Source organism: Nicotiana sylvestris, chromosome 3 (assembly GCF_000393655.2).
Source record: "Nicotiana sylvestris chromosome 3, ASM39365v2, whole genome shotgun sequence".
Lineage (NCBI taxonomy): Eukaryota > Viridiplantae > Streptophyta > Magnoliopsida > Solanales > Solanaceae > Nicotiana > Nicotiana sylvestris.
Window position 1 is genome coordinate 9,129,815 of NC_091059.1, and position 12,958 is coordinate 9,142,772.

The following is a 12,958-nucleotide window of genomic DNA, read 5'->3' on the forward strand; positions in this document are numbered from 1 at the left end:
TTTAACCAAATTCAACGGGTACCATCGGATGAAAGATCGCAACAAGGCGGACCGATTGTTATGATATGATACCATGTTAGACTCCATTATTGGAGTCGATTGAGAGAAATTAAAATTGAAAAGAAGAAAATCCAAAGTTGGGCAATAGGAGAGAGAAGAGATGTTTTTTATTTTATTTTATTTCATGTAATGTGTCTTTGTTCTAGAAGAATCTATGTATATATCTATTACATTTTAGCTTTTGTTACAAATATGGGCCGGGTATCTAACAATGGACCCAAGTAATGTGTAAGTAAAATAACTACTCTAGTGGGCTCTTTTACGAGACTTTAGGCAACCCAACAACAATGGGTATTAATTTGGGGGCATTTGCATCTATGGCGAGGTGCATGGTGGATTTGGCCTTGGGGATAGGAACGGAGGAGGTACTTCGCTAAGGATTTCGAGCTGGTGCTTGCGAACTCAACTTTTCCGAAGAGGGATGAGCATCTGGTTACTTTCCGAAGTTCAGCGGCGAAGACTCAGATCGATTACCTTCTACTCAGAAGGTGTGATAGAGGGTTGTGCAAGGATTGCAAGGTTATCCCGGGAGAGACCCTCGCGACTCAGCATAGGCTCTTAGTGATGGACATCGGCATTATGATGAAGAGGAAGAAGAAGTATGCTCGTGGCCGACCAAGGATTAGATGGGGAGCTTTAACCAAGGATAAAGCCTAGGAATTGGAGGGGAGGTTATCTGCTATGGGAGCTTGGAGGAGTAGTGGAGACGCGAGCACTATGTGGTCAACTACGGCGAACTATGTGAGGAAGGCGGCGAGAGAGGTGCTAGGTGTATCGAAGGGTTTTTCTGGCAGGCACCAAGGAGACTGGTGGTGGAATGACATAGTCCAAGGTAAAGTGGAGGCGAAGAAGGTAGCATACACAAAGTTGGCAGGGAGATCAAGCGAGGATGAGAGGAGAGCGAATAGAGAGAGGTACAAAGTGGCTAGGAAGGAGGCGAAGCTGGCGGTCACGGAGGCTAAGAATGCAGTGTTTAGCCGTATATACGAGGAATTAGGGAAGAAAGGAGGGGACATGAAGTTGTTTCGGCTGGCTAAATCGAGGGAGAGGAAGGCCCGAGATCTGGACCAAGTGAGGTGCATCAAAGATGAGGATGGTAGAGTATTGATGGGAGATCCCCAGATTAAACAAAGATGGCAGACGTACTTCTATGGTCTTCTAAATGAGGAGGGGGACCGGGATATAGTGCTAGGGGACTTGGGGCATTCGGAGAGTCTCCGAGATTTTAGGTATTGCAGGCGCATTAGGGTCGACGAGGTCGTGAGGGCTTTGCGTAAGATGAGCAGGGGTAGAGCGACCGGGACAGATGAAATTCTAGTTGAGTTTTAGAAGTATGTAGGTAGAGCAGGATTGGAATGGCTGACTGGGTTGTTCAATATAATTTTTCGGATGAAAAGGATGCCGGAGGAATGGAGGTCGAGTACAATGGTATCGTTGTACAAGAACAAAGGTGATATCCAATGTTGTAACAATTATAGGGGTATCAAGTTACTTAGCCATACCATGAAAGTCTGGGAGAGAGTGGTGGAGGTGAGGGTGAGGAAGACGACGTCTATATCCGACAATCAGTTTGGGTTCATGCCGGGCCGCTCCACTACGGAAGCTATCCACCTTATTAGGAGGTTGGTGGAACAGTACAGGGATAAGAAGAAGGATCTGCATATGGTGTTTATTGACTTGGAGAAAGCGTATGACAAGGTTCCTAGGGAGGTGCTCTGGAGATGTCTTGAGGCGAAGGGCGTGCTGGTAACCTACATAAGAGCGATCAAGGATATGTATGATGGAGCTAAGACTAAGGTTAGGACTATGTGAGGCGACTCAGAGCATTTCCCGGTTGTTATGGGATTACACCAAGGCTCTGCGCTTAGCCCATTTTTATTTGCCTTGGTGATGGATGCTTTGACACATCATATTCAAGGGGAGGTGCCATGGTGTATGCTATTTGCTGATGACATTGTTCTAATTGACGAGACGAGGGCAGGTGTTAACGAGAGATTGGAGGTTTGGAGACAGACTCTCGAGTCTAAGAGTTTGAAATTGAGCAGGTCTAAGACAGAGTATCTGGAGTGCAAGTTTAGCACTGAGTCGAGGGATGTAGGTGGGGACGTGAGGCTTGGGTCACAGGTCATCCCCAAGAGAGACAGCTTCAAGTACCTTGGGTCGGTGATTCAGGGAGACGCAGAGAACGACGAGGACGTCACTCACCGCATAGGGGCGGGCTGGATGAAATGGAGGCTTGCATCTGGAGTCTTGTGTGACAAGAAAGTGCCACCGATACTCAAAGGTAAGTTTTATAGAGCAGTGATTAGACCGACAATATTGTATGGGGCAGAGTGCTGGCCGGTTAAGAACTCCCATATCCAGAGGTTGAAAGTAGCAGAGATGCAGATGCTGAGGTGGATGTGAGTGCACACTAGGATAGACAAGATCAGGAATGAAGATATTCGGAGGAAGGTGGGCGTCGCCCCTGTGGATGACAAGATACGGGAAGCGAGGCTCAAATGGTTCGGGCACGTGCAGAGGATAAACATCGATGCTCCGGTGAGGAGGTGTGAGCGGTTGGCCGTGGTGGGCACGAGAAGAGGTATAGGGAGACCTAAGAAGTATTGGGGAGAGGTGATCAGGCAGGACATGGTTCGTCTGTAGATTTTCGAAGACATGGCTCTTTATAGGAAGGCCTGGAGGACTAGCATTAGAGTTGTAGGATAGGGGTAGTGGAGCTTTCCTTACTGCATGCCGGGGGTGAGGCGGGGTTGGATTGGGGTTGATCTTAGATTCCTTAGACTTTGGTTACTGTTATTGCATGTCATTCATCTTTTGATTTTTATGCTTCTGTTACTATAATGGTTTTTACTGGAGTTACTAATGAATTCTCTTTTCTTTTCTTGTTTTCCTAGTTTTTCTTTATTTCCGTCGTTTTGAGCCGAGGGTCTATCGAAAACAGCCTCTCTGTCCTACCGGGACAGGGGTAAGGTCTGCGTACACATTACCCTCCCCAGACCCCACCATGTGAGAGTTTACTGGGTAGTAGTTGTTGTTGTTGTTGTTGCATCTATACCCGTTTTTTGTGTCACATTTTAACTTGTGCCCGCTTTGCAAAAAAAATTGCAAGCATACCCGCTTTTTCGCATAACTTCAGCATACGGGGTTGAAGTAGCAAAGGCAATCACGCAAAACTTCAGCATTCTAGTAGCGGAGCCTGAAGTTCAGCTCTAGAGCTGAAGTTTTTGTGTTGTAACTGGGAAACTTCAGCTCTAGAGCTGAAGTTTTTTTACCAATAGTACATCTGATTTAGTTATCCAATCAAATACTGAAGATTTGCTTATGAGCAAAGGTGGTTGATCCATTATATCAGAATTCAATAGTGAAGAATATAGGAGAAATAATGCAGTACCCAACACTATGAGTGCTTCGGACATGGTGATTCCTATCACTTGCATTGAGCATATCATAATTAGGATGGATAGCAGGTCCTTTGACTATTCTCTTCTGTGCAACAGTTACTCTTTTTGCAATATCCATACTTTGTGATTGCTATAAATATCCAGATTCTGCAACACAGATTTATAGGAAGACAGGTCCTTTGTTTGCATATTTCAGAAGAAGAAGAAAACGAAGGAGGAGAAGAAGAAGGAGAAAGGGGGCTGAAGTTATTTAAGAAGTGGATATAAGTTAAAAGTTTTTTAAAAAATGGGTATAGATTAAATGGGGGCGACCAATTTGGACGCCCGTGCAATTTTTACATTAATTTGGTATGATTATCTAATTTTAGAACACTTCAATTATAAATATATGCTTACTGCTCAAGTCGATAGCTATGTTGAGTTTTCACCCATTTTCCACTGGGTACATACATTAAGCAATATCTTTTCAGTTTTAGAAGATATAATTTTAAGTTTTGATTTTCATTAATAAAATTGGAGTATCAAATATATTTGATTAATATCTATTTACTTTTCTATTCCATAAATAACAAACTATCTTCTATACTAGTGAATCTAATAGCATAAATTAAAAAAAAAATGAAAAGAAAAATAGTTTCATAATCTTAAAAGATTTAAAGAGATTACCAACCTAGATTACAGAGAGTCTAAAATTAAGTTAAGTTAATTTCTCAAATTGATTTTGGCCTTCATAAACTTAAAAGTCAATCTGAATATAATAATGAGAAATATTTTTTTTTATCTAAATAATAAAGTATGATGGAGTAACACTCCTATTTGTGATTTCTATTCCTTTTGTATTTTATGTTGACAAGTATTCTGCAACTTCTTGGCAATTACTTATCGATAAAGTAATAGAGTTATCTTAGATTTTGTCTCTCTGCTTTTTATACTGATTTTGATTTGGTTATTATTTCTTTTTCTATTCTGAAAACACAGCTTCTTCGTTCTCTCTCTAGCAACTCTCAAGGTAAGCAAAATATAATCTTATTTTCTTTTTTCACATAAAGATTTTAAACCATGAATTGGGATTTTGTTTTTCTCTTTGATTAAAGCTTTTTTAATGATCTAATGAAAAGGGTAAAATCAAGAAATTGGAATGAAGTGATTGATTGAATTGGGATATTCAATTGATAATAGGGTTTAATACTATTAGGGCTGCATTGAAACTTGTTTCATGTTTTGAAGTATACAAGTTTGATCAGATGTATGGGGTATGGAAAGATGCTAAGTTATTTTGTAGTATTTCTCTGCTTTCTATCTCAATTGTACTACAAAAGATCAGTATGTAAGAGTGAGCAGGGTCCAGTTGGAATTGCTTTGGATCAGCCCCTTTCAGTGCTGTTTTAGTCAAAGCTGATTTTATAGTTATATTTTTGGAGGGTTTTTTTTGGGCGTTGTTTATTACTAATATTTTGATCTATTGGCATTGTTTTTTATCAATTCTGGTTGACTATATAGAGAGAATGATGGTGTTTTAGTACTAACACTATAGTAGTTATTTGGGGGTAGGGAGGGAGTAGAAATTGGGCATGGCAGTCGATACTGCCGATTGTTATCTTTGTCTAGGGTGTTTGAGTTGGATTCTAGTATGTTATTACTACTATTTCTTGTAACTGCACACACCTTAACTCCCTCCATATGGTACTTGCTATCTCCAACCAGTACAAGTATTGGAATCTCGGTATAACTTTGTTACCTTAGCCTGGAAAACAACCTAGGAAACTAGGCCTCTTTCTATCCCAATATTGAGCCAAGCCCGGCACCCCTGATTGTGTTACGGATTCAGTTTCCCAAGAACAATCAAACAGTTCGTAACTCTAATTGCGTGACATGATCGGCTGTTAGGACGATGGGGACGATAGAGAGTCCTCTAGCCCGGTCTCGTCCTTGTGTCCTTGTATTCTGATTGTTCTTACCGAGCTAGCGAATCTAAAGTCTTTCATTCTGTGGTTAGGCCTCTTTCTCTGTTGTCTCTTTGTTTCATAAGGATTGAAGCTTTCCTGGCCCCGGGCTCTCTTAGGCATTTTAGCTATATGCTTTTATTCCTCTTCTAGTAGCTAGTATCTAAATTTAGTATCATATCATTTCCAAAGAAAGAGAGTATGCTAAAATAGATTATTGGATAACTCTGCCCACAAAGGCTTAGGCAGATAGGAAAAGATTGCCTAGCGTCTTTTTTTTTCTCTGTTGGGATTTGAATTGTGGTCTCCAAGGTTTTCATTCACACAATTGACCCTAGGCCACACATTTGGGTGTTAGCCTGGCGTTATTTTTGAGTGTTTAACCTGGTGTTGATTGAGGTCTTGGGACTTCAGCGGATTTACGTTCAAGTCTATCGCCCTATCTCACTTTATCAAGCTATTCCTAGATATGTCTCTCACCAGTATGATGGTTTGTTGAACCACTATTCAAGATTTCTGTGACTTTTCTCTACAGATTCTATCCGCATAATAAGCTTTTTTATGCAGATATTAATAGTCAAAAGGTTTTCAAACAAGTTGATTTTTTTTTAGTCATTAGTAGATTGATTGGACCTAATTGTAGGGTTGTCAAGTGAAATTCTAAAGTCTTTCTTCTCTTACTTTGTTTTAGAGTTCAACTTCATCCCTTTAGTTTGCTTATTGGAATTTTCAGGACCATGCCTCAAACTCCGTCTAGATCCAATAATCTCGGCTTATACAAACCACCAAGAAGACAGTCGAAAAAATAATTAGGGATCCTATAGTATTGCATGAAAACCTTGAATAGTCCCTTAAACTGCCTGGGTTCTCATTCTTCTATTTCCTTACCTCTTTTCATCCACTAACCATTCCGAAACTATTATAGTTAGACATAATTTATTTCACCTCCATAGGAAAAAAAGCATAGCTTTGATGGAACCTACTATTTAAGATTTTACTTTCACATGCATTATGTAAACCTCATTATTCAGGTTTTGCAATTGCTTAAGAAAAGTTTGTTTTGTTTATAATGTTTATATCATATAGCTATCAGTGTTGTACTCTTTGAACAGCAGCATCTTTTGACCCTACTGTTTCACCATTTACCCAACTGCTCCTTCATTTTATGTTCTTTGATTCAATAAGATAAGATGGGGGGAAGTGCAATAAGTGATGATTGGGAATTCGCTGCAAATGGAGCTCGGACTCTGGTTCTGGTTGGGCGTACAGGTAATGGTAAAAGTGCTACAGGCAATAGCATTCTTGGAAGAAAGGCATTCAGGTCAATGTCTAGCTCGGCTGGTGTTACGAGTACTTGTGAGCTACAGAGGACTGTACTAGAAGATGGCCAAATACTCGATGTGATTGATACCCCTGGTATAAGATGCATGTCCTTTCATTTCCTTCTTTACTGCAGTAAGCTACTATATTAGTATTACAAATATTTTTTCTTAGTATTATAAATATGGTATCTAATAATTGATAAGAGTTCAAGTAAGTCATGTACTACTCTGTCTAATGTTTATAACTAATGATTTTTAGAACAATTGTTTTGTGGCTAAGTAAAGATGGAGTTTTGTGCAGATTTCTTTATGAAATGTTGGTATCTATATTTGTATTGTGTTTGACTGGCTCGTAGTGTACTTTTTATATACAGTGATATGCTTTGACGACAGATGTGTTCTAAAAGAATTAAAATGCTGAAACAAGTCAATCCAAATTTTAGCAGACATAAAAAGGCATGAAAAGAGTTCTCTAAGAATTCACGATTGGTCATTGTGTAATCTCGGAACTGTCAGTGTATGATGTATCTTGTTTTGTTAAAGTATGTGAACTTATTAATGGGATATCCTTCTTTACAGATCATAAATTACTTGGAGAAACAATCTTACTGTGTTTTCTTTCACTCCTCATATGGTATTAACTGTTCCCGAGTTATCTAAAGAGACTGATAAAGCACGCTGCACCAGATTTGCAAATGGAATGTGTGAACTATGGAACAATGGGGCCTCAACACTAGAAAATTCCCCATATATAGATTCTCTTTTATTGGATCTTAATCTGTTGTTTGACTGCATCAAGTCGAAAGTAGCTGACTATTGGAATTGCAGGATTATTTGATTTTTCTGCTGAGCCTGAATTCATTGGAAATGAAATTGTTAAGTGCATCAACATGGCCAAGGATGGGATTCATGCTGTTCTTGTAGTTTTATCTGTGCGGACTCGCTTTTCAAGAGAAGAACAAGCTGCTGTTCAGAGTCTGAGGGAGTTCTTTGGGGGCAAAATTAGTGATTACATGGTTTTGGTTTTTACTGGTGGGGATGATCTTGAAGACAATGAAGAAACTTTGGAGGATTACCTAGGTCGTGACTGCCCTGAGCCTTTAAAGGTATAATGTGCTTAGAGATAATCTCACTTTTGCAACCTAACTTTCAGTAAGCTAACTGATTTAATTTGTCAAATGATTATGTATTTAGAAAATTTTCTGTTCAAGAATTTTTTATTTTCCAGCACTTTGGAGATTTGTACATCTTGATAGTTGCGAACATTAGCTTGTGGGATGAATCTAGTACAAGATGTGGGGAAAAAAGGCAAAAGTTTTTTTCGGTTGGGTTGGGGTGTGGGTGGGTGGGTGGGTGTGGGGGGGTGGCGGAAGAAGCAAGAGTTGGTAGTAATGGTTGCTCTGTGTGATTGGATGGTAATAGGAAAAAGATTATGATCCAATCATCTGACTTTACTTATGAAATAATAACCAAAAAAAATAAGGAACTACGAAAAACGAGAAAGAATGAAGTTCTTCTACTAACATAGCTAGGTACTTTGATTGCCTTCTTTTCTCTTTTCAAAGTCTTGGAATTACATAAGCTAGCTTGAACTCTATTTGTGTTGATAATCTAGCAAAGTCAGCACCGGTTAATAGTTTTATGTTGCAGTCAGGGTTTGAAGGGTTTAAGGACAAGAAAATGGGGAGAAAAATTACAATGCATCTTGAACTTTTGAGATCCACAGACTTTTTTTTCCCCTTTCAAAAAGTCAGGAAAAAGAAGTTTTTCCACTAATAGAGCTATATGTAGTTAGTATTCAATCGTCAAACTTTAGTGGGCTTTGTTAGTTCTTGTTTTCCTCTTCAAACTTGTGAAAGTATGAGATATATTCAACTTAAAGTATTTTGTATTTATGATCTAGGATATCCTCGCCATGTGTGGAAATAGGCGAGTGCTTTTCGATAACAAGTCTAAAGATCATTTGAAGAAAGCCGACCAATTGAAACAACTACTTTCCCTGGTAAATGTGGTCGTAGAAAATAATGGTGGAAAACCATATACAGATGACTTGTTCAAGGAATTAAAGGTATGTGTTATCAATTCAATTGACCTCTGTACTTATCCAGCAACTGGGCCACTTATTAATTGTAATGTTACATTTATAGAAAGGAGCCATTAAACTTCGAAATCAAGCAACTGAGGTTAATAACTTGGTGGGATATTCGAAGCAAGAGATATTAGAGTTGAAGGAACAAATGCAGAAGTCATATGAAGAGCAACTGAGGCGAATAACTGAAGTGGTATGTTTGATCTTTATTGAACTCTTTTTACTACTAGAAATTAATTCATCAGTCATTGATCAACTTCTATATTATATTGCCAAATGTTTGCCTCTGCTAATTATGCAATACATTTTTAGTAATAGCAAGGGATTGAGCTGGTGGCTACCTCCCACTAATCTGTTTGAGTAATACAATTCTGTAGTTATAGTAGGTTTCGTCAAAGAAACTTTTAATTGGCACTGCTTTTTCACTGGGAAATCATGGTAGATATTAGACTTTGCCGAAGGCTCCAGAGAAAAAAAGTTTGGACAATCTTCCTTAGCTTTCTAGATTTTCATGTTTCTAGACTTTATTCGGCATGTTTGGAACATCACATCGCTTACAAGCAGTGAAAAAAGTAATTTAGCTGTCTTGTTCCCTCTACCTAGAGTATCTTACTTCACTACTTCTGCATTTGTAAGTCATTTCTGCTACACATTGTACTCTGTCCCTCTCAACTTCGTAAATGAATTAATTCAACTTTGGAAAAAATAGATGTGGAAACTATTCTCTAAACATCTCCTAAAAACATAACTATAGAATGATAGGATGAAAAAGATTATTTGAAAAGTCACGATACAAATACAACTTTGTTAAATTGTATGTAGTATTTTGGTGCTAAGGAAGAACGTTTATAATCTATGAATTAGGTCTGCAATCTTATAGCTAGGTAGTGCCTTTGAGCTTTTTATATAGCTGTTGTTACATCTTTGACAGGTTGAGTCAAAGCTGAAGGATACAACACACAGGCTTGAAGAGCAATTGGCGAAAGAGCAAGCTGCTCGGTTGGAGGCAGAACTAAGTGCAAAAGAAGCTCAGAAGAAGTCAGATAACGAGATTCGCAAGTTGAGAGAATATTTGGAGAGAGCTCAAAGGGAGACTGAGGAGCTTCGAGGTCGTTCTGCAGATCGTGGCGTGTGTAATATTTTATGACAAAGTTATCGATATATAGACATATATATATATACTCTTTTCGAAAGAATCTGCCACTAAAATGAATTTACTCTGCTTTTGACTCTTTTTCACCCTCTTCTATCATGCAAAAGAGAGTGATATTTTAATATGTTGATTATATATTGCGATATAACATTTGTGTATGGTCATGAATATCAATCAGATCAAACTGAAGGATCAAGGAATCTAAGAAGTGGACTCTCTACATGGAGGGATGGTGAGATTAGCTTTTATTGTTTGTTTTGTATTTCTCCTTTTGTTGATATTTCTTTCTTCTTTTATTGCATTATCTATTTGTTTAAACCAACTCGGTGGCTGGTTATTCGTATGATATGAAGTTATTGCTATTTTCCCGAAAGAAATGATTTCGTAGAGGCTTCTAATTGCAACCAAATGGTCTGTATGTCAGGCCGAATAATTTAATAATGGGCTATTTATGCAAATACCTGATCAGATTCACTGGTTAAGAATCTATGTGCAGTATTTGATTACTAGGGTGTGCTTTTACAGACTAATTGCCTGTTTGACCACAAGTACTTTTTTGTTTGAAAGTGTTTTTTTCCTAAAATTAACGTGTTTGACCAAGCTTTCGGAAGGAAAAACTCTATTTTTAAATAGAAGCATAAGTAATTTTTGAGAAGCGCAAAAAAAAAATGTAGTTTCTTCCCAAAAATACTTTTTTTAAAAATACACTTTCGAGAAAAAAAACATTTTTTCTCAGAAGTACTTTTTAAATTAATTAGCCAAATAAAAATTATTTCTCACCAATTTTTTTTTTTTTTTAAAAAGACTTTTCAAAATAAACTGATGTTAAAAGCTTGGCCAAATAGGCTTAAAATGTCTTATAATGACAAATAAGTTGGAAATAAGGTCAGAGGCACGGAGTTGTGGTCTTGTTACTACGAGGTGGAGTCAAATGATCCCTGCGAATATTGATAACAATCGATCCACGAAGATTAATCAAGGAACGAGTTATGAATGTAACAACACCATGAACACTATTAACATCGAAGAGAAAAACAAATAAAGGATGATGTGAAATAGAAATTACTCAATTAGGGTTAGAAACTAACAAGCAAACAACTATGAATTAGTTGGACACTTGATAATTCAAACAATAATCTCTAACCGGATAGCAAGAAAGAAGAGATAATTCAAGTAATTAAAGCACAATCAATTAATATCAAGAACAATCAAAGACGACAACAACAACAACAACAACAATTCAGTTACTAGTGGGGTTTGGGGAGGGTAGTGTGTACGCAGACCTTATCCCTACCCTAGGATAAAGAGGTTGTTTCCAATAGACCCTCAGCATCCATCCCTCCAAGAACTCCCCACCTTGCTCTTGGACTGACTCGAACTCACAACCTCTTGATTGGAAGTGGAGGGTGCTTACCATCAGGCTGTATACTAATTTAGATTATACTCAATCAACAGAACACAATCCCTAAGATAAACTAAATGACAGTAAGCATAAACTAAAATAAAGGCTCTCCATGAGCACCAATGCATCATTCATCGAATTCTACCCTAAAAATAAAAATAAGAGACTATTTATACTAGTATGTATTTGGGCTAACAATGACCCGAATACCATTAAGCTAGTAAGAGACCTAGGGGCTAAATGCATTGGTAACCACTTTTAAGTCTGTTGTTTAAAATATATCCATAGTTTACAATGTATTTAAAGATTAGTTAATTCACCCATACTTCAAGATTAAGTATCCTGAATTTGGAGTTTAGGACTTAGGGTCTGTTTGGAAAGCCACCTGATAATCGAAATTGATGTAATTACTAGGATAGCAATTACACAGCCTAGTAATTATAATGTATTGTAATTACAATGACCTGTTTGTTTGTCATAATATAATTACAGTGTAATTACAAGTTTATTGTTTGGTTGCACAAATGTGATTACACAGGTAGATTAAATTTTAAATATAAAATTAATTGTCAAAAATAAAAAAGTTAAGATTTAACAAATATATGCATTTATAAATAATATTAAATTTTAGATTTAAAATAAATATTGCTTCTTGAAAATATATTAGTTACTTATCATATATTTGTAACTAATATTGTAAAAATAATTGATATATTTTAAATTAATAATATTTTACTTTAATGTAGGAACATCATGGACTGCATGCTTGATAAAATAATTAATATTTATAAATATAATATCATAACATTACTCAAATATTTTACGAAAAAATAATCTACCAACTTTAACTGAAAAATGAATGGCATGCGATCTGGATTAATAAGTGGATATATACTACTAAAGGTCTAAAGCAAATAAAATGAAAGCAAAAATATAACATAAAATCCAAAATCCAAATTTTTTTTAACGTAATACTCTTATGTAATATTACAACATAACATACAATAAGTTTCAACATAATTTAAGTAAATATAATTGAAAAGAAAAGAAAAACATAAGTCTATAACCTCATTCATCATATTTTAATGACATTACTCATTATAAGCTAGGTTTATTAATGATTCATTATTTCTAATATCAGGAGGAGTAATTTCAAAACTAGAATAATAGCACAATTATGCTAAATGAAGAAGAAAAAGTATGAGCAACTACATGTAATCACAAAAAATAAAGGTTGAAAAATGAGAATATTACTTAAATACTAAAAAGTAATATATCATTTTAACATAGTTAAATTTGCATAGAACCTCATCCAATAATAAAGTTTAACTTTAATGGCATCACTCATTATAAGTCAAGTTTATGGACGACTTATTCTTTTTAAGATTACGAGGTATAACTTGTTAGGAAAATTAGAATAATAACATACCTAAATCTAATAAAAAATAAAGAAAAACAATTAAGAAATAAATAAAATATGAGAAATTATATAGAAACACGTGAAGTAAAGATTGGGAAATGAGAAATAAGGAAATAAAAACTTTAAAAAAATTAAAAATTAAAAAGAATAGAAACCAAAAAGTAA

General features: G+C 36.5%; 1 protein-coding gene across 2 annotated transcripts; it reads left to right on the forward strand.

Annotated features, from left to right (window-relative positions):
- Positions 1-4,278: 4,278 nt before the first annotated feature.
- LOC104224876 (immune-associated nucleotide-binding protein 9) lies at positions 4,279-10,219 on the forward strand. 2 transcript variants are annotated; one of them, XM_009776600.2, is made up of 6 exons: positions 4,279-4,473; positions 6,598-6,823; positions 7,558-7,835; positions 8,633-8,797; positions 8,877-9,011; positions 9,750-10,219. In XM_009776600.2, the coding sequence occupies exons 2-6, from the start codon at positions 6,598-6,600 to the stop codon at positions 9,963-9,965; spliced, it is 1,020 nt and encodes a 339-aa protein (XP_009774902.1). In that variant the 5' UTR covers positions 4,279-4,473; the 3' UTR covers positions 9,966-10,219. The 2 variants fall into 2 exon arrangements, with proteins under 2 accessions (XP_009774902.1, XP_009774901.1); XM_009776599.2 differs by having other exon boundaries at positions 4,308-4,473; positions 6,593-6,823.
- Positions 10,220-12,958: the final 2,739 nt, after the last annotated feature.